The sequence below is a fragment of the Haliaeetus leucocephalus genome, unplaced genomic scaffold (assembly GCF_000737465.1).
Source record: "Haliaeetus leucocephalus isolate CR32 unplaced genomic scaffold, Haliaeetus_leucocephalus-4.0 Scaffold245, whole genome shotgun sequence".
NCBI lineage: Eukaryota > Metazoa > Chordata > Aves > Accipitriformes > Accipitridae > Haliaeetus > Haliaeetus leucocephalus.
Genome location: NW_010972681.1, coordinates 3,916 through 26,202, shown reverse-complemented (window position 1 = coordinate 26,202; position 22,287 = coordinate 3,916). Strand labels below are relative to the sequence as shown.

The 22,287-nt window shown below is 42.6% G+C and overlaps 1 protein-coding gene across 1 annotated transcript in view; it reads right to left on the bottom strand.

Annotated features, from left to right (window-relative positions):
• The window catches only part of M1AP (meiosis 1 associated protein), a 23,049-nt gene extending 12,794 nt beyond the window's left edge, over positions 1–10,255 (bottom strand). Inside the window, exons 1-2 of the mRNA XM_010568454.1 lie at positions 9,964–10,255; positions 3,815–3,997 (exon numbers count right to left, since the gene is read on the bottom strand). Coding sequence (XP_010566756.1) covers positions 3,815–3,997; positions 9,964–10,212 — 432 coding nt within the window. The 5' untranslated portion in view covers positions 10,213–10,255. The remainder of the gene's footprint in view (positions 1–3,814; positions 3,998–9,963) is intronic.
• Positions 10,256–22,287: the final 12,032 nt, after the last annotated feature.

Below are 22,287 nucleotides of genomic sequence, written 5' to 3'. Positions count from 1 at the left end.
TGTGTGGGGGTTTTTTTGGGGGGGGGGGGGGGGTGCAGAGGGCAGGGAGCATACCTTCTCTACCCAGATCTATCCTTAGTGTTTATTAGTGTTTATCTATGAGATATTGGAAACGAAGTAGTAACTATGATTTCCTTTATGAACTGACAAATGTAGATAACAAGAACTGTTCTTGAGCTGCGGGGAGCAGAACTATCTACAGATACTATTATTGGTTTTTTTTTTTTACAGATGTAGATAGAGTATTTCCTACACTAATATACCTTAATTTCACAAAGTCCTTTAGGTTATGTGATGGAAGCTCATCTACGCACCCACGAAGGAGAAGAAAGACACAGTGACAGGCAGAAGAGCCCAACTAATGCCCTGTGCTGGCTACTGCCCTCAGCCCATCAAAGGCCCATTTTCCCCAAGCCTAAAGGAGCACAGGGGCACAGTGTCAGACCAGGAAACCAAATTAGGGGCTTGGAGGAAGGGACCCCTCTGGGGGCCGCTGCCTGGGCTGTCCCCAGAGATCCCTTGTCCAGGTGTGAAACCTGTGAAGACGAGTCAAACCTGGAGCACTTTTCCAACTGAGGGGGGGTTGCTCCCTGGGGGTGTGGGACACATTATGGATGCAGGGGAAGAGCAGCTTGAGATTGCACAAGGCTTATTACAGGATGTCCAGGGGAGGAACCAAGAGTGGGCAAAGGGATGGAGCTAGGTGACTTGGGAAGGAACAAGTGTGGGAAAACAGAGGAGTAAGGGGATAAAAAGAGCCGGTCCCGTGTAAACAGTTCGCTGTATGCTTGCCTGGCCAGGCCCTGCCCTGATCACCACAGTCTGTCCCATTTGCTGCTTCAATTCCCCCCCCAGCTCTGCCCTGGGTGAGGGCTCTCTTCTCTGTGCATGTGTGTGAGGAGCCACCACCACAGGTTGGAGGCCCCTGTGTCTATGGTGCAGTGGCTGGAGCAAGTGTGAGTGAGCATGTGATCGTCAGCAAAGATCAAAATGGACCAGCTGGTGAATAGGTGAAATGGCCTGGGAGCAAGGGGTTCTCTAAGGGCAAGACCACAGAAGGAGCTGGCTATTGGAGGGACGAGGGGAGTCCTGGCCAGGTGTGTGTGTGTACATGATGGTCTGTACCAGCAACTGGAGTGGGGACACAGCGCTGGGGACTTGTATGTCCAGATGCCAGCAGCTGGGGAGGCTGGGATCCAGGAGCAGCTACTAGGCAGACTGAGTGTCTGAGCCCAGGTGCTGGAGGGATCCACATGGTACATATGGAGATGGATATGTGCGTGTGTGTGTGTATATATATATTCTTGCTAGTGGATCTCCATCCTGCTCAGCCAGAGAGGGGAGCAGGCTGGGGCCATTGGTGCACCCTGTGTTTGTGTGAGTGCTCTGAGTGTCTGGCTGTGATCGGTGTGACCAAGCATGCATGTGTATATGTGTTATATACATGTGCTCTGTGTGCATGTGCCTGCTGGGAATACATGCTCAGCCTCACAACTGGTTGGGCCTGGGAGCATGGAGCTGTGGCAGCCTTGCAGATGTCAGATCAAGCCTGATTTCCCTAACAAAGTTTACCTCTCCAGCTGAACTTAGCCCTAGTGTTTGCCTCTGAGTTACTGGGAATGAAGAAATTATTATGGGCTCCTTTTAGGAACTAATGAAAATGGCTAACAGGGACTTTTCTTGAGTTGGGGACAGCTGAGTTGTCTAAAAGATATAATTATCTTTTGCAGAGCTATAGATGGAGAATTTGCTACACTGATGTACCTCAAAACCATGGCTGAGTTACATCTGTAGCCTATCACCTCCAATCTACCCTTTTCACAACCTGAGTCACACTAGCATGTGCTGGTCAGAGACTAGGAGAAATATTTTACCACATACAAAAACTGAGGTAGCTACTGTGACTTCCCTTCATATTACCACAGTTTCTAGGTATAATCCCTTAATGCCATTACACTTCCTAATCTGACAAAAAAATGGGCTACTGGTGACTTGAAAAATGCTTTTCATCCTATTGCAGACTGGCCACGTTTCCTGCCCTGTAGCTGCTGCTGAGACTTAGCTTTGCTGATGCTGCTGAATTTTCCCTTCTGAAGTCAGAATCTCAAAAGAGTAAGCATTTTCAATACTTTTAACAAATAGTTGGGGGGTTAAAGGATTGCAGGTTATAATGAAGTCTGCCTCCTATGCTTCCTAGTCAGCTAGGAATCTTCTTGCCTCTTTGGGGCTTAACGGTTAGGAAAAGGCATGGTCGCCTGAAGACATCCGATTTGCACACGTGGCGCTCTGGTACTATAAATACTGGCCGTCGTGGTCTCATGCTAAAGAAACTGTACTTCTAATATAACAGTAACGCCTCCTTAAAGCACTTGCGCTTCTGCTAGCTCACATGTAAGTGTACTTCAGCAACAGCTTCCGACACGCTGTGTCTCTTCGCCCTACTGCTGGTCGTAGTCCTCTCCTGTCCCTCCTGCCTCTTTCCGCGGAGCCGCTGCCGCCGTGTGCCCGGCTGCTGCCCTCCCAGCTTCGCCCGCGGTGCGGCGGCCCTGCGCTCCGGCTCCGGAGTGGTCTCGTCCACATGGATGGAAGCATGTGGAAAGCTTTTCGGTTTAACCTGTGTCGCTTTAGAAGGGTAACAGCAAAAGAGGAAAAAAAAAAAAAAAGCCCCTCTTTCAGAAAAGAAGGCTCCATAAACAGAAACAGCAACTTCCTCTGCTGAGAGGAGCCGTGCACCTCAGGGACAGGTCTGGCCACTCGCTGGCTGCCGCTTCTCCTCCTGCCCCCCTGTGCACGCTCCCTCTGCTCAGCATCTTCCCTCTGCTGCAGGATTTCACAGCTAGTGATCTTACTTATTCCCAATTATTTACTCCTCAGTTGCTTACTGACTGTAATTATATGTCTGTAATTTGCTGTTCCAGCCAGCAGCATGGGTTGCTGTGGCTCAGTAACAGGGCCCCTGAGATGTCAGCTTGGCAATCAGGCACTGATGCACCGAAATGACACAAAAAGCATTAAATTTTGATGAATAACAAATGCTCCAGCTAAGTCTTATGTTAAACCTTAACTGCAAAATACTGGAATCAACTGATTTTATGAGGGCACTTGATTAAGGCATGAAGCTCTTGAAACAGAAGGAAGAAATTGTATTGGTAGAACCTGGCATTCATCCCATTGAAAAGCAGATGGAACCAGCGAGTTCCAAAAAATTTATAAAGTAGGGCATATTTTCTCTTGTCCATGCCTTTTACTTTTACTTCTTTTTACTCTGAAAACTGATTTGAAGAGGACTGTGCCAAGACAATGACCATTCTGTAGGCTCTTCCTGTCCTTTGCAACTATACCAACTACTCTCAAGATGAAATGCATTTCTTTTGTCTGTCGGAGTTTGCTTTCAGGCACAATGAGAACCTTTGTACAAACATCCTGTTGTATCAGTGGAAGTTCCAGACACTATAACCGCAGAAGGTAACTGCAGTCTGAAAGGAAAATCATGTCCATAAGTACTGTGAATGTCTTTGCCTTTGACATAGTTCTGCTGTGAAAGTAATCAAAATAAAGCTGAAAAAACATCCAATCTTAAATGCCTGGAAATCAAACTCATTTTTCTATAATGTAAAGTCAGTCTCTGTACCTGAATCTGTCTAGTTTCCGTGAGCATTCAGAGATTGCTGCATGGGTTTTTTTGGAGGGCTTATTTTCTTAATTATTCTCTCCCTCCTATGGATCTTAGATATCAAACAGACTATCATCTTAATGTGCTAACAAGTGGCAAGTCTGGTGGATGGCTCCCGCTACCTTACCAACACTTTCTTACCTCAACAGAACTATTTGTTGAGCCTCCTGCTGCTGTGTGTCTGCTGTATTGTTTGAACTGTTGCAATCCATCCTGCACAGCTTGTACCACTCCATTTCCCCCCTGTGGGAAACAGCCTTCTCTTGGTAGTGAACGGAGCTCTGAAATGCAGGCTTGAATTCGTGCAAAGTTTTCTTTCACTTGCTGCAAAACAGTATTCAATGAAATTGAAGGACTGGAAATGTCAAACTGATAATATGAAATATTTTTCCATAATCATAGAATCATGTAGGTTGGAAAAGACCTTTAAGATCATTGAGCCCAACCATCAACCATGCCCACCAAACCATGTCCTGAAGTGCCTTGTCTATGTGCTTTTTAAATATCTCCAGGGATGGTGACTCGACCACTTCCCTGGGCAGCCTGTTCCAATGCCTGACACCCCTTTCAGTAAAGAAATTATTCCTAATATCCAACCTAAACCTCCCTTGCCGCAACTTGAGGCCATTTCCTCTCATCCTATCACCAGCCATCTGACAGAAGAGACCAGAACCCACCTCACTACAACCTCTTTTCAGGTAGTTGTAGAGAGCGATAGGGTCTCCTCTCAGCCTCCTTTTCTCCAGACTAAACAACCCCAGTTCCCTCAGCCGTTCCTCATAAGACTTGTGCTCCAGGCCCCTCACCAACTTGGTTGCCCTTCTCTGGACATGCTCCAGCAACTCAATGTCTTTCCTGTAGTGAGGGGCCCAAAACTGAACACAGTACTTGAGGTGCAGCCTCACCAGTGCCAAATACAGGGGAATGATCACTTCCCTGCTCCTGCTGGCCACACTATTTCTGATACAGAAATGTGGAAGGAGGCTTTTGAATTCACAGCATCGAGATAAGACTGGGGGTGGGAGCCAAGCTATAAAACAGTAAACAGTGATATGAATTAAAACCAGCTGATTGTTATGCTGGTAACAACACACATGATCACTCAAGTTTTCAGCTGTCTACCTGTTGCCTGTGGCTAGCCAAAATGTAGTAGTTTGGCATGCCCCCCTCCTCTGGCCCTGCATAACATGGAGGCAGAATATAAATAGGAGCACTGAGGTGGTGTGATATCCTCAGGCTATAGTCACCCCTGCCATATCCGTACGCCTTTACTCATCAAGCTGTGGACTTCAGGAACCTGTGTTCAGGAGCGTTTGGAGTCAGACTATGGCAACAACTTCAAAAAGGGGTTCTGCAAACTCATGGGTAACAGGTCCAGAAGCAGATACCAAGAGAAATAGCCTCAAATGTATCCTCTATCATTCTTAATACAGCAGTTGTGGAACTAGGGGAGTTCTGTGAGGAGAATGAACTGCAGAAAGTGATTGGGCTGGGGCATGCCCCCAAAATAGCTTTTCCTTTTGAGACTGGGCTGGTGGACCATTGGTCTGACTCGGGAGGGCATTTCTTACGCATTTATGCTGTTCTTTTAGGACATTCACCACAGTAATGATTATCAAAAAAGCAAACTGACAGAAGGTCTGTGGACCCTCCTGCTTCAAAGATGGGCTACCAGAGCAAGTGTTGAAAGGAAAATTTATTCTATAGCTGGTATTTGTAAAAATGTTTTATTCCTTCAGGCAACAGCTACCACTGTACAATGGCTGCCCCAAGGACAGCTGGTCTGACTCATTATGGCAAGATGACCACTATAAATGCACAGATTATTAACCCATTATGCTCCACTATGATGCTTTGTGTCAGTCTCATGGATTGGAGGATATTGGGCCATATTCTTACTGCTTGCTATGGTGATTTAGATTACCTGCAGTCCAGGGCTGCTGAACCCTTATATCACATATGTTGCTCAAGCACTTCCTTGAACTTGGTATCACTTTATGGCAGTCACCTAAATCCACAGAAGGTAGTCTGAATATGAACCAGGCTGGCCAGGATCATGGTAGACCCATCTCATACTCTTTCTCCATGCAATATTAGTTGAGAGTACCTGGGATCTATTACCCAGCCATGACCTTTCCTTAGCATAGACATGACAATGCTAGGTAGCACCCAGGATCCAAAGGTGTGTGGAGCATCTCAGCTAGTGTTCACAGAGATGTCGGCTCACCTGAGCTTCAACAAGAACTCAAAGGACTTGACATACCCATCAGGTAAACTGGCAAATTTTGGCCACAGGAGAGATTATTAGTGAATTCTACCAAATCTGTTTGAAGCAATATAAGACACTGCTACCAGAGGTCACCTTCCTCACAGAAGAGGCAACAGATGAACATATGACTCGTTTGCTTCAGATGCTTGGAGCTCTGACTCACTGAACCACTCCTGAGAAGCCATGTTTTACAGCATGGTCTTTCAGTGTGACCAAGTTATGAACCAGGGGGCTCAGAAATGTGTTCACAAACAGCTCCGGTGGTTCTGCAAATAAGGTGGGGAAGAAAGCTGGGATGGCTCAAACCTTGCCTCAGAATGGTGAAGAGAGCAGTCTTAAGGAAAGACACCGCATTTTGTACTCCACAGTGCAAGAAGTGTCTGGCCCATTACATCAATTCTGCTGTAAGGTTAGCAATCTTCGATAAATGCACCAAGCAGATGCAGCCAGGAGCCTCTTCAAAGTGCTACAGCAAAATTTGCTGCAGTTCAGATGCCTGCCCTGCAATCCCAGGAGGCAGCTGCAGCTCACGCAGACATAAACCAGCTGTCTCAGGTCAAGTATTGCTCCTAACTGTGGCAGAACAGGGCTTAGCAAGGGCTGCAGGGCAGCCTGAAGTCCAGTTAAGTACCTGTCCTTTGGAACTGGCACCAGCAGAGTTGCATTTTCTCTTGTATATGCACAGCTACTTTAAATGTTAATTTAGGCGAGTCCACACAAGCTGCAGTTTCAAGAATGTGCTTGGGACATAAGTTAAACTTCTAAGCACAAATTGTGTTGTTTAACTATTTCTGACTGCACCCCTGTTCTGGGCACTGATACGTAGCCCAGTGCCATAGGCCTTGACATGTCTCCTTACACGTGACCCTGCTCCTTCATTGCACAACTCCAAGAATTCATAACTTCACACTATGTGGCCAGCAAAACATTTTAATCTGCAACACTACATTGCTTCCAGAGAAAAGCTACCAAAATGAGAGATCAAAGCTGGCCATGAGCTGTAGTAGGCACTGTGCTCACGGCCCCATCTGGCTCCTTCCACATGTTCTACCCTCACCCACTTCACTTTCTTAATTTGCTAGTCCCTGTAATTAATATCTTTCTCCCTTGTTTCTTTTCAGCCCTTTTTGTCAGGGAGGGTCTGGTAGTTGGGGGGGATGGCTGCCCATCCCAAGGGAAAACCAGTAGGAACAGGGCCCCTCAGCTGGAGGAGTCCTTACTCAGTCCCACATTAAAATTTTTTGATGCTTTAATGCTCATTTCCCCTCTTGTCACCATCTATTGTCCTCCACGGTTATTTACTTTCTTCCTTTTCTTTGGCATCCTGCTGCCATTTCCAGGGAAGCTCTTTGGACTTGCTAGAGTTAGGCCAATAGGGGAGACCAGTAGGAAAAGAGACCATAAACAAGTGCTCAGGAAAGACTAAGAAAAGGGTAACCATATATGACACTTCCCCATGTACTCTCCCAATCTCTATTTTCAGCTCTGGGGCTTTCCTGACTTCATATGATTTGTCTAATAAGCAACCTTTAATATAGCTCTATCTTGGTTCCTCTTTGAGAAGTAAGTTTTTCTCTAGCTAGATCAGAAAGTCAATGTGATAAACAGCATGCCCTGTTGAGACAAAGGGACAAATTCAGGAGTACAGAAAAAGCAATGGAGCCCTAGTATTTCTGAAGAAGGCTGAAACGGAGCAGATGTTTATCAGATAGAGATGTAGAACTGCTCCTGATTCTGGAAGCTGCAGAGGACCAGGTATCATTATCAGTGAAATTAGGTCCATTGAAGAAGACAGTCATCTTGCTATACTTTACTGTTCCTAACAGAGAAAGAACAGTCCTGAAAAACAGCCTTCAGTACAACAGCAGATGTCTAAAATAAAGAGATGGCTCACTAGGCAGAACATCCAAGCAAAGCTGGGGAGAAAGGGAGTGGGGGCTCACACTAGAGTTGTGCCTATCAGCCGGGTCTTTGAGTCTGAACTTTGCTGTCTTAGACAAGTCCCAGAGAAACACAATATTATGGCAAAAAAGCTGATGTGATTACCAGTTATGCAAACAGGAGGAGGGGGTATTTTTTAGCTCTCTGTACAGCATTGCTGAGTCTGGTATTGGAATGCAGCATCCAAAGAACCAGAGGAGGGAATACATAGAAGGGCTTGGAGGTTATTAAGGGCCTGTAAAAATGCCTTGCAGTTAGACATACTTTGTTCTCTTTCATTTACCAGTTAGAAGATTAAGATGGGACCTGCTTATATTTAGAGGAAGAAAGTGTAAAATACAAGCAGGTTCTTCAATCTAGTCAAAAGAGGAAATATATTAACAAATCCCTGGAAGCTAAAGCCAATAAATGCAAATTAAAAACCAGGTGAAAGTTTCACAATGGCAATGATTAACCACTGGAAGAAATGATCAGCTGAAGTACTTGATTCTCCATCTTGTAATACCTTCAGATCAAAACTAGATATCTTCCTGGAGGAAGTGCTTTAATGATGTATGGGTACTTTAGTGAAATATAATAGCCTGTAATATGAAGGTAACCAAACAATGTTCTAAGGGTTTCTCTGTCTTTAAAAACTGTGATTATCAAAATGAGGAATTGTTGTTTAAATAAAAAAGACACCCTATTATGAGCAGAAGACTCATATGATGAGGCAAGTAGAGGGATTGTGTCAAAGTGCAGTTGTGCTCTGGTGACCCATGATTACCAAATGAGATCTGAGGTTGCTGTCAGCCAGCACATGTTGGATCAGTGTCAGGACACACCTAGCGAATACAAGAGCAGGTATTTGGCCCCAGACACTTACAAATTAACTTGGCCATAATGCAAAATCACAGAAAACAGGCCTGGAACCCATTGTGAAACAACTACCTAGTCCATCCTACAGTGACATGCCAAGATGAATTACATGTAAATTATTCCTAGGAAGCAAGAAAAGTGTCTGTTCTTAAAGCCCCTAAGCAGAGTGATCTCACAATATCTCCAGAAAATGTTTCTTTGGTATCCCCTTAGTTATCCTTGTCACATTATCTATAACCTATTCTACAAAATAAACACCACCATTAGCTACAGTCTTCTTGCAGATCACACTTGCTAAATTACTGTTGACCTCTGATTTTTCTTTTCCCAGTTGGCCTCTATCTTTCCTGAGATGTGAAAACTTGACAAAACATTTCAGAATGTTTTCACCATTGCTGAATAAGGTGGAAGGGTTAATACTGTGTGTTTACACTAATGTAGTGTAAATGAGAGTGCTCAGTATGACTGTTTATAATAGTATGACTTCATAGATTCTTGTGAACTTTATGATGCTTTGTAATCCCAAACTTTTATTGTAGAGCTGCTAGTCATTCTCCATCTATATTTATTCTGCTGCATATCCCTAGATGAGTGAAATACTTTTTCTTACTGATTTAGATCTATATATTTAAAAGATGTCTAGATGTGGCACTTAGGACATGGTTTAGTGGTGGACTCGGCAGTGTTAGGTTTATGGTTGGACTCGATGATCTTAAGGGTCTTTTCCAACCTAAATGATTCTATGATTTCAGGTATTTCTTAAATTTGGCAAAAATATTTTATATTCTGATCCTTTCCCCTTAAATGTCTGGAACCTCTCCCAAAGTGGTAATATTTGTGTAATCAACAGGTATACAGACCACTTCACCATCCAAATTATTACAGCTGCAGAGTTGTGTTTGATAATTTTGATAGAGAAGCAGTATAGAGAGTGCAGAAAGTAGCATATGAAAGGAGAGGTACAACAGATGTTTTAGAAGGGAACAGCACAAAACTAATTTATGCACATGAGCAACTTCACAGATCAAAGATATGACACTCCTCCTTTTAAACATTCTTTCATAAAATTCACCTCTTCCATGAAGTCTGTGAAACTATGCTCTTTGAGATTCATTAATTTTTAGATATACATTTGTGGTAAATCATAACTTTATTTACTGAACTGCAACGATGTATTGCATTCATGTCTGTTAGATCCCAAGAGACATGATTCCACACATACCGTAAAAGGAAGCAGGCACTCCTGCTGGTTCTGCACCACGTAGAGGCTCAGCAGGGGAACACGGGAAGGGCCTGTCAAACTGCATGCCAAACAGAGTGTGTTTTCCAGCGCTTCAGAGAGTACAGAGCAAGTGTTGGTCCAGGAAGCTGACGTGACATCCACAATGAGAATCCGTGATGGCTGCTGGCAGTGTACTTTAGCAGCAGGGAAGGTTCTCTGCGTTTCTGAGAGTAATTTTCTGGAATTCATGGCTTCTGAACATGGGTATTAGATGTCCAGTTATTCAGCTGCATCTGAACAGGAAAAATTAAGAAATAATAGCAATGAGTGAGACTCTCCCTTTCCCATTCACTTGAAAGCAACCTGAGACATAGCAGACAATAATGAATTAGACCTCTACAGCTTTTTCCGAAGCAATCATTGTCCATACTCTAAGATAAACCCACACAAAGACAAGGGAAAATGCATACAGTCAGAAAACAAAATGGTTCAACTAAAGAAAATGCATGGCAGATACACTCTTACAGATGCAACTAGAGCAGTTAAAAATGTTAATAGCACAGCCATGCCTAGCCCATGGATGAACTGTGTGATATGTCGCATGATCCTTCAGTATGGTTCAGGTGCATAGCAGCAATCTCCAGCAGAGAAGTGATCTCCAGCAGCTGGTGGATGGCAAGACATTGAACTCCTACTCCTACTTCTGCAATGGCCAAGTGATTATACCCAAATGCCCTGAGGAGGACACAGTCTCCCCTCCTTGATACCCAGTATGAGACAAGTAGCTGTCATATCCAAAAAAGGCAAGCATGATGCAGCAAGAAAATATTGCATATACATAAATTTTACTTTGTGGGTGGTGGAGAACCAACGACCTTTGTCCCTCAGAGTATCTAGCACCTGGGGTTAGCTCTCTGCACTGACAAAAGCCTCAATGAATGCAGCACTAAGGTTGCCCAGCAGTATCTCATACTGTTCAAGAACATGGGAGTGCTGCAAGCCTTAAAAAAATCTGTAATGTCTGAAACTCCAACAGAAAGTATTTTCAGCCAAACACCAGCTTTGATTCCCAGAGCTGGCTGGAGATGCTGGGAATGCTATGCATGGAGGTGGCTGTGCTTCATGTGTCACAGAGCCATGCCAACAGCTCAGTGGTGCTGTCAGTGTTGCAGGCAACAGCTTGCACGAGGAAGGAAAGGAAAGATTAGGGCTTCTCAGCTCCTGGGTCCTGTGTGTGTGGGAAGAGAAGTGGTTCTTGTTGCAGTACCCTGGGAGACCGGAGATCCTTTAGGCACATGAACAGAGTGTGTGGTCAGGACACATTTCTCCCCCACCTCTTTTTGTGTGTTTCCTTTCAAATGTCCACCCTTTCATCCAGCAGCACCACCACATATCTCTGCATGCATATGGCTCAACTGGTGCTGCTTGGAGAGACTTCCCCACAATCCTTAAGAAAATTTGACCGTTTCTGTGAAATAGTAAGCAGAGAAGAAGTGAGAAGCAAACAGGAGGAGTGTGCTGTCAGGTCTTGTGTCTTTGCTGTGCCTCACATGTACAAAACAGAGGAAACAGCTGAGCCCTGAGCGAACACCTCGTAGTTTGGGTCAGAGGTTTAGAGGCAAAGTATTCACATGCACTCATCCTCAGACCTTAAATATGACATTTGTTCCCGCTCCGCCATTTCTCTTCAATGCATACATCTTAAGCACAACAGCCAGCATTTTCCTGTTAAAAAATTATTTTTCTTCCTTCATCGTGAACAAAGATCCTGCCTGAAATCTTCTCTTCATGAAATCTAAACATATCTGCACAAAGCACTCAGTGCTGTTTCTAAGGATATAGAAAATGCTTTAAAAATGTGTCTTGGTCTTGGTAATAACTGTAGTATGTAACCATACAAGTCTACTTATGCCCAGAAAAGTGTTTGTATAATTGCACATACCTTCTCAATATGAACTAGAAAAAATTCTTTCTTCCTACAGCTGTGTAAAACCCTGGCAGGCTTTGTAAAAGTTTGAAGCGACTCTGGATTTACATAGTTGGGCTCTGGTCAGAACCCAGGCCAGTATGCACTCCTATAATTTGTGTGGTATGTTCAGCTGAGACAACTCTTTTATGTTCACTGAGGAGACAAGCTACTGTATTTCCTACAGCCTCCAGCACTTTGGAGTAAGAATTTCTGTAAGTCTTGAAAAGAGCAAGAAATGTATTTCTATTGATTTAAGTATCATCAGAGAAAAACCTCTGTATTTCTAGGATGTTTGTCAGTGAAGGCAAAACAGAGTGATCACAGATTGAATTTCAATACTGAGGTTAACATTTCAGAACTGGTGAAAATGTTATATATATAGAGAGAGATCATGTACATACGTGTAGGTATCTTGCTTTGACTAGTAACCTAATATAATTTCATTGGAAAATGGAAAACTGCCAGGTACCACTTTAATCAGTGTCTCTTCTGGAGCTTTACAATTTACAGGAGAGTTTACTAAATTACTTCACTGAATCTAGGAAAATATTTGTCTGTCTGTATTTTTTGTGATGAAGCTTCATACTACTGAACTCTGCAAGCCCCCAGTGCTTTCCCAAAGAAGGAAAGAAAACCCATCTGGCAGTCAGAAATCTAGAAGAGCTGGGTCTTTGATTTGCATTGGTTTCAGAGAGAAAAATGAGCCTTGATTCTGAAAAAGACACAGTTTTCCTAAATTTGAGTGAATTCTCTCATTCTTGACACTGTACAGGACTATGCTTATTTTAAACTGCTTTAGTAGAATGGATCCTGCATTAACTATGCTCTTTATCAACTGAATGAATTTAATTTCTTCATAATTGTGGTGTCATGATCTCTGCTTAGAAATTTTCATATTATTTATATGCATATATTCTCTGTACAGTATTCGACATACTGTGTAAGCTGCCCACCTCTCTTACAGACTACGCCAGTTACACTTAGCTGTGATGAGGCTGGATAACTGAAGAATTCTGTATAGTAGTCTAACTGGTTGCTATGGTAAAATCACATCTTCATTTAAGCAGCAAGTGAACTGATGGAGATCCTAGCCTAAGGGACTACACCATAATTCAGTGTGCATGAGTGAAAACCTTTAGTTCTAGCAGCTGACATGACATTAACTTATTGCTCAATAAAACAGAACTTATCAACTGTCAGAACTAGTTGCTAACGGTGATGTACATTTTGCTCAGTGCAAGAAGACATACATTTTTCAGAACTAGAAAGACAGGGACAGAAAGAAAACTTTGCCATTTTGAATGACTTGCTAGTGCTGATGACATTCTGCAGTTGCATATTATCCCTATGTGCTTAATTTGTTCCACTTATACCAAACCATCAAATAATATCAAAGTCTAAAAAAGTGTAAATGAGAGGCAACACCAAAGCCACTGGTTAAAGAATACTAGGGATAGTCTCCATCTTCTTTCTAATATAAGAACCAGCAAAACCTGGATCCATCCTCACTCTAAGTGGGAAGAAAAAAACCACAAAAATGTGAATAATGAGTTTAAGTTAAGAATGCCTTACTGGGTAGCTAAACCCTACAGGCCTACAACTATGAAGACAACTACTTTGACAGTGGTCTGTTTACAGAGAAGTAGGGAGTAAAACCAAGAAAACCTTGAGATGCGATGATAACACAAGCTATTGGCAAGAAAATGCACACAAAATGGTGAACAAAAGGCACCAACAAACAGTAATAGTCAACAGGTTTAAGCACAATAAAAACTTATTCTGTAAATTATTAAAGAATAAAAGCTACTTCTTAAACACATCAAGAACAAAAGACAATCTCAAAATAGCATAAATCTGCTATTAGGTTATAAGGATATGATTTTCTTTAATGATGCAGAAAAAGTATTCAATAACTATTTTGATCTGAATTTAGAAAAAAGCACTGATAACTAATTATTTTCTTTTCCATTAGTGGTTAGAGAGGATATTAACCTGCAGGTGCTAGGACTGTGAGTTTTACATTTCAGAAAGGGGATCTTTGTGCCCGGGAGCTCTTTGAACCATTCCTGTTAACATTTAACTCATCCCAGAGCTGTGCAAGTTCCAGAGTAACTATAATGTTCTTCTCAAAGAGCACGCAAAATGACTCAGATAGCAATAGCCTATATGTCATAATTTACGTACCAGGCAAATTCATAGGAACAGTGATATAATGCAGTCAATAACAAATTAAAAAATAGTTGCATGATTTAATCTCATTAATCAATACATTTTAGTAGGATTACATATAGGCCTAAGTGGTCGAGACAGGAGTGTCAGCAGAGTATAATTTGCCTCTATGAAGTATTCAATTTAAACACACTTGCTTTTAGTCACCATATCGCTATAAAAAGCAATGAATCCCCTCAATTAATAGATTAAGAGCTCATTAATGGAGAAATTGCAGATATCTATAAATGAGGATTATTCACTAAAATGTCTCCACTGCAGTTATACAGCAATCTATTTTTTACTTAATTAGGTAGAAACCAGATGATACACAAAAATTTACCTCATAAAATTTACAGAAGACACAAACACTGACATTGCAAAGAAGAATCATTTATAAGGGCTAAACACAGTTGCTTATCAAATTGGGCTTATTCACATACTATACATTTTAATATAGCCAAATGCAATTAACCAAAAGAGCAGCAGAGGTAGTGGAACATAAGAGCTTATGTCACCCTCAAGTCAGGAAGTCCCTGAGCTGCAAATAGTTGGAGGCAGAGAGAGTGGTCTGCAGTGGCATCACTGCAGACTTACCCTCTTCCTACACTCTTCCCAGAGCATTTGCTGTGGGCCAGAAGTTCATGGACGAGATGGATCTTGGGTCTTACCCTATGTCACTATTTTCATATATTTACCATTAGGAGTTTCAAACTAGCTGGTTTAAAACCGTGCCATTTTCTGATTAAGCTTCAAGACCCTGGGAAACGTGAATATTTGCATGTGGAAAGCAGACCAAGCTGCATAAATAAGTGGGTTTACTAGAGAAAAAAACAGCAAGCCAAGGAGAAGCCTGAGCCATGAAGTGGCTATGCAGTGTGGATGGCCTCTGGTGTATATCTGTTTGTCTACCTAGCCTAGAAAGGAAGGCATTTATTTAAAAAGGTCAGGATGAACAGAAGAATAAAAGCAAACAAACAAAAAAAGTTAGCATAAAATCAAGCTACTGAAAACAAAATTATTCAAGATCCTATATAATAGAAGATATTACATGTTTTTCTATACACAAGTGCTATAAACAATAATAAATAAGTGGCTTTAGGCTTGTGCTTTTATTGACATAAAATCACCAAATCTTAATAAGAATAGTCACTTTATCATAGTGTTAAAATCACTCATTATAACCTTTATAGTTTTTTTTCTTGAAAGAAGAAGAATTATAACATCATAAGGGTTTAGAAAAAGGCATTTTCTAATTCTGAATCACTAAAAATGATGCAGCAAATTATTGTGAATGCTTATCAACCAGTGTGTTGACAGATAAAGCAAAACAAGGACAAGCTGATGCATAATGCATATGCCCAAGTGCCCCTATAGAACAACCAGCCAACTCATAAAACCCATCAATAATGCTCTGAGGAAAGCTGTGTTATCATGAGGGACTTCTGTTTGAGTGATGTGCTGGAACTCTCAGAATTAAAACTTTTAGGTATTGTAATATCTTTTTGATGAGATTATATGTATGATTAATGAAGCCTCATAGGGCATATACTCTATCCTGCCTGGCATCTTGATTAAGAAACTAGAATGATATGAAGTCAACACACACATTAAACAGATAAAAACCTGCATAATTCATAAGCCTCAACACATAACCGTAGACAGGCAATCATCACTGAGGGTGCTTTCGTAAGCGCGGATGAAATCGTGAGATACATGCACGTTATCAGAGCAGATTAGAATTGTCCTTCATGGTAATGCCTTACAGACAGACAGGTTCACTTTCATTTTCTTTCTCCTACTCCCTGACACAAGGCATCTTGAATCCTTTTCAATGCAATGAAACAGGATGAAGCAAGAGGGGACTGTTATCTCCCTTTCATCACATCTTGAAATATGCTTTAACCTGATGGTTAGGGCACTTTTCTGAGAGGTAGGATATCTTATGTGAACTCTTCACCCTAAGAACAGCATTGAAGCCATACCTCACACATTCTGAATGTCTTTTCTAGCCATTAATCCAGCGTATGAAACAATTAGTGGCAATAACCATGTCAGCTTCAGCAGAGGAGTGATCTCTTCTGGTTTTTTGAATTCAGCAACTTAGTTAATGGCACCAGGAGAGAACTCTGGTATGTGCATCCTCAGTGGAAGCAGCTGCCTCACTGTAACCCAGACCTGAGCATTTACATGCCAAAGAGGGTAGGGTTTAAGATACCGCTTTCTTTTCTCTACTTCCACTTGGCCAGCTGAGGTAATTCCTTTCTCAGGATTAGACCCAGAAATCTAACACCGTGGTCTGGGTTCCGCTTTGGTTCTGCACAGGATCTTCCCAACCGTGACTGAATAGGGCTTGTACCTGAACGACCAAAAGCAATGCTGAAATCACAAACATCAGACCAAAGAAGCCAGTCTTCTCTTTCTCCGTCAACACCAAATTCTGCTGGACTGTGGACAACAAGAGGCTGAATCAGACAGAACTGCTGTGGTGAGTGTTTTGGGAAGGAGGTTTGGAACAGCTGCTCCTCTCAGATCTGCCCTGTGGGGAGGCAGTAGCTGGTACAGGAGAGCAGGAAGACATCCTCACAGATCCCAAGGCCTGCATCCTCAGGAGAAGTACACACCAGCCTGTGGTGCAGATGGATTCCTCAGATGCTACAGCCTCCCTTCCTATGTAGCTCCCCCACAAGCTGCACTGTAACACGGAAGAGCTAGTAGGAGTTAAAGTTGCTTCATGGCAAAAGTCATGACCAGATTTACAAAGGAAACCCGCAGTTTGGCAGGGGACAATGCTGTGGAGAGCAGCCAGTCCCCTGCTCCAATCTCTCCCTCTTCAAACCACTTTCCTCTACCAAATAAAAATTGGTGCAAGAAACAACAGAAAAACAAAGGGGCTTCTGTCAGCTCCTGGGCAGAATAATGTAGCAGGTGGCTGCGTCTCCCTACTCTTCCTCCTTCCTACCTTCAAAGCTCTTGACACTCTTTTGAAGGTTGCACATAATGCTGATGGCCAGTTGCAATTTATCTCAAGTGATATGATTTCAGGTTATGCTAGAAGCAGTCTCATGATAGGATGTGTAAGACGTTAATGTCATGCTGTATTAGGAATATGGGATTGGTCAATGAAACTTTCCATAATATCACAGTTAGTGTGTCATGCAGTTTCCTTGTTAACTGGTCAAGACTTACTTTTAAAGTAGTTAGGGCTTCCTGTCCCACAGGAAATATTGTCGTCGTCATCATTGTCTTCTATTGTCTTTCTGTCTTCTATTGACAGACTGCTCCTAAACCTCAGTGCTCTAGTGATGAGAAACCTTCCAGTAATTTCCATCCAAAACGTGTGGTGTCTGGCCATTTTATACCATTGTTCTTGTGCCAGCATTTTTCTTTCCTTCCATAACTTTTCTCCTGCCTCATTATTTACACCTTTTACATATTTCTAGACAAAAATCATATCCCCACTCAGCTTCTCCTTGCCTTTTTTCAATGGCTTTCAATTTTCCTAAGGTGTAGCTTAGGATTTTTCAAGTCTGGAAGCTGTCCTTGAGAGGTTTTATAAAAGAATAAACAAATTTTACTGGACACAAGTGGCAGAAAACACCATTTATGTGTTAATGACGTGTTAATAACAATTTTTGTTAATCAAGAATAAAATCCCTAGAATACTAATGTATGCCTGCTGCTTACAAACACAGTTCTGTGTGTTTAGATGATGTGCTACAACCCAAACTCCGTGTATCCTGAATGTGACCTCTGAGTCTCTAAATTTTCAGACTCACTGTAACATTCTCATAGGTTCATATTTCCTGTACTATTTTTTCAAAAGCTTTAGAAAGCAATACTATTTCACTCATGAGCCCTGTGACCGGATACTCAAAATAAGGGAATACAGCACAGCAGCCTGCTGCACTTGTCCTCTGGCCCACAAGATGGACACAGTAAAATCTGCACATTTTAACTTCATGTCCCACCTGGAATACAAGGAAATGCCAAGGCGGCTGTGGCAGTTGAGGTCTCTAAATTAGGCAACCTCCCCCGCTGCAAGCCATGTCTGTTCTGCTGCAATGCTGTGGTAACAGCAGAGCCTCTCTGCTCTGCCCACGGTGGGTGCCCACTGGAGAAGGCCATGTGGTTAACACGGCAGGCTTCACAGCAAATGGGCAGGCTGGATGAAATCGGTGAAATGCTGCCAGTGCCATTCCTCCTCCAGAATAGAATCGTAGAATCATTTAGGTTGGAAAAGATCATCAAGTCCAACCGTTAACCTAACGCTACCAAGTCCACTGCGGAACCGTGTCCCTAAGCGCCATGTCTACAAACATGGGGAGGAAGGTCAGGAGGAAGCTTCTCCCCATCCATGGTGACCTTGCCCCTGGGGGATGTGCCTGTGGCAGCCACCTTGGGCTGGGCAGGGCCCTGCTGTAGGGGATGTCCCAGCCATAGCCATGCTGGGCTCGGCCAACTGCCAACCAAAGCACCCAGTGTGGGCCTGTGAGGGGCCTCCGTGGTCAGCCATGCTGGGCCTGTGACGCAAGGGGAGCCCTGCACGGGCAGGTGGCAGCCGGCGCTGCGGTTACCTGCACAGCAGTGGTCCTGGCAGTCGTGCCCAGAAGCAGCGCAGCATTCCCGGCGGACGGCTGGCTCTGGCTGTCCTTGCTGAGGGCTGCCTCCGGCAGGGCGGCAGCCCGGGCAGTGGTGTTGGGCGGCCAGACCCTCCTCCCTCCAGCCAGGGCCGTGTTGCACACCCTCACCTGCACACACAGGTATGCGTGAGGTGTGCGTGGGCACACGGGCACGCCGGGATGTGCCCACACAGCCACAGGCAGGCATAGGCACGTATAGGCTGCCATACGCGCCTGTAGGCGCACATGGGCAGGCAGCAGGAACCCGTGAGGCTGAATAGGGAGAAGGACTGACAGTCACTTCTGCATCAAAGGTGCTGCATTTTTTGTCTGTGCCCTTGCCTGCTCATCTATTAGGAAATGGATGTTTAAAGGAAAACCTGCATTTTTCAGAAGGGATTTTAGTCTAGGAATACATGCTGGAGATCTCAGGCTAAAATCAGTGAAGATCCTTGCCATTTCAGAACATTATATACTAATTTATAAATTAAATATGCCAGTTAAATAATAAACTTAATAAAACTATAAACTAAGCTAAAATAAATATGCATTGAATCTCTATTACACTCTGGTACCTCATCAGACGTTTCTGATCAGATGCTACAACAATCTCTTATCTCCTGCGTCTTTATCATTCATTTGAACAGATGTTTCTAGTCATTAGGGATGAAGACTATAGATAACACAATAACCAGAGCAGTAAATAATAATAAATACAGATCATCTGGAATAGAAATGTGTAGGTCTTATTTGCAGGTTGCAGCACATTTGTGGGAAACAAGAAGAGAATGTGGATCATGGTGAAAATTATAGAACATCTTAGAGTGACATAATTGTTGAGAGGCAGCGCTATCCTCTTACATAGTTAAGGAGATTTCAGATTAGAAGTGCAGAAGTGCATTGTCTCTGTATCCTAGTGGAGAGGATTCTTTAATCTATCAGACTGAAGAACAGCAAAACCAATGACTGGAAGCTGAAGCTAGAAAATTATTTAAGTTTTAGAATGTTTTCTCAGGGAAAGTGTGGCTGGAGTCTCTGAATCTTTATTATTAGTAGTAGTAGTAGTGTGTTTAGATTATAATATATATATTATACAGTCATCTAGCAGGACTTAATGGCACTGAACACTTCAAACATGGAACAAAAAACTGAGAGACTACAGAAAGCCAGGAGTATACAAGTGATTAACATTGCAGAAAACACTGTTTTGCATTGTGTAAGTCCACTGCGAAGCCATTTTTAGAGAATTCATGCTCTTTTGATGCTGCCATCTTGAAAAAGATAAAGTGCGGTTAGAAAAAGTCAGGGAAAACCAATGGTTATGAAATACATGTCAGAGTTTCTGAATAATGAGAGATTAAATTCATTCTGATTCCTTAGCTTCTGAAAGAAATGGCTTCTAAAAGACATGGGGATAGGTGACAGACCCATTTAAGGTTGTGAATGGTGTTGAGAAAGCAAACAGAAATGCTTATTCACATTTCCCTTAACAAAAAAGGTAGGAGACATTGAATAAAATGATCTGGGCAGCATTTTAAAACAAAGAAATAAAGCATTTTCTCATACAGGGCAAAATTAGAGTTCATAGGCAGAGGATGGTGTAGAGGCCAAAAACTTGAATGTGTTCCAAATCGTTTTGGAATTACTTCATGAAATGAGACTCCATCAGTGGCTGTTAAACTGAAAGACACAGATAAAACCTTTGTCCTAGAAAAGTTCCTAATCTGGAGAGGTTTCAGTGGAGTTATCACCTGTATGTGCTCAGTTCTTACATTCCTGCTGTCAGCATCTCCTCCCGACTACTGCTGGAAGCACCATACTGGGCAGACAGGGCCATAATCTGACCCAGCTCCCCCAAGCTAATTCATGATGATAAGCAATAGGCTCAGAGTATTATTTGCCAACTGTTATCAAGATTCTTAAGATGTGGGATGAATATAATTTATAACATGCAAGGAGTTATAAAAAAAATACAACTGCTTTCAGGGAGCTAGTGTTTTTGTTTTGTGGATAGTGAGAGTAAAAGCACAGCATGAGGGGAAAAAAAAAAAAAAGGCAACAAAAGCCCAAACCCAAAGACTGTCCATAGAGATTATATTTTAAGGCTTATTAGAATTAGAAGCTGAATGTGTGACACTGAATGAGAAAAGGGCAATAGGTGGGGGATGTGCCAGGTCTCCAGGTGTACTATAGAAGCTAAGTCTAGTAGAAGGATGGGGATATGCTCCCTCTGGTCTTCAAGCATATAAGGAGATGATGCAAAGAGGAGGAGAATAAACCCCATTTTTCCCAGTGAACAGGGCAAGACACAGTGATGTTTGGATAAAAGCTTTGTAATAATGAAACACTGCAAATATATTACCTGAGGAGACTACGGCATCTCTCTCATTGGAGGTCAGAGAAGTGGTAGTGATATCTAACACGAGTAAGAAAGGACTTATTTGGAGAAGTTGGGAGTGAGGAAGTACAAAGTTTGGGTTTAGATGTAAGGCACTCAAATCAGTTTCAAAGAGGAAATGTTAGGGCCTGAGAATTTGGTTTCAGCAAACCTGAAGTAGTTTGGTTCATCTGTGAGTCATCAGCATTAATTTACTTTAGTCTACTGAATCTGTTTGCATATGAGATCACACAGAGATCATGGAAAAATCAAAAAGAGAATTGAGGCCAGAGACCCATGGAGATGCATCACATGAAGGAAGAAGATAATTTCTGCAAACAGATCCCCAGAAAGGCATATGGAAAAGGAGCAATTACATAGGAATTGATGATTCAGCCAGGAAATGCAAGGTCAGATAATATGTCAAGGACAATGAAATGTGTCCAGTCTGTGTAAGAAGGATAAAGATGGAGCAGTGCTGTGAGCTTTAGCTAAGAAGAGACTTGGGTGAGAGCAATGACAGAAGCTGGAGCAGAAAAAGAACCTCAAGTAACAACAGCAAAAAATGCATGCATGGAAAAGCAATGAAAGAAATGGTGCGATAACTGCAGAGGTAGGTGGAGTGATGATAGCTTGGGGGATGGAATAGGTTTAATTGAAGCTATGATAGGTACAGAGAAGTTCTACTAAGGAAATGGAAAATATGACAACAGATGAGCTCAGTTCATTTAGGTGGCAAAACAAAATGTGTGAGATGCCATGGTTGTTGTTATAGCTATTTCAATGGTCAAACAATGAAAAGAGCTATTAAAAATAGAGGACAATGATGGATAACAAAAATTAAGTATAAACTATCTGTGAATAAAATATGAGTTAATGATGGTTGTTAAATACCCAAGTACCTCAGTTCCTTTGTGGCTTCTGTGACAGTTGTTTGGCTATGTGATGGAAGCTCATCTACACACCCACGAAGGAGAAGAAAGACACAGTGACAGGCAGAAGAGCCCAACTAATGCCCTGTGCTGGCTACTGCCCTCAGCCCATCAAAGGCCCATTTTCCCCAAGCCTAAAGGAGCACAGGGGCACAGTGTCAGACCAGGAAACCAAATTAGGGGCTTGGAGGAAGGGACCCCTCTGGGGGCCGCTGC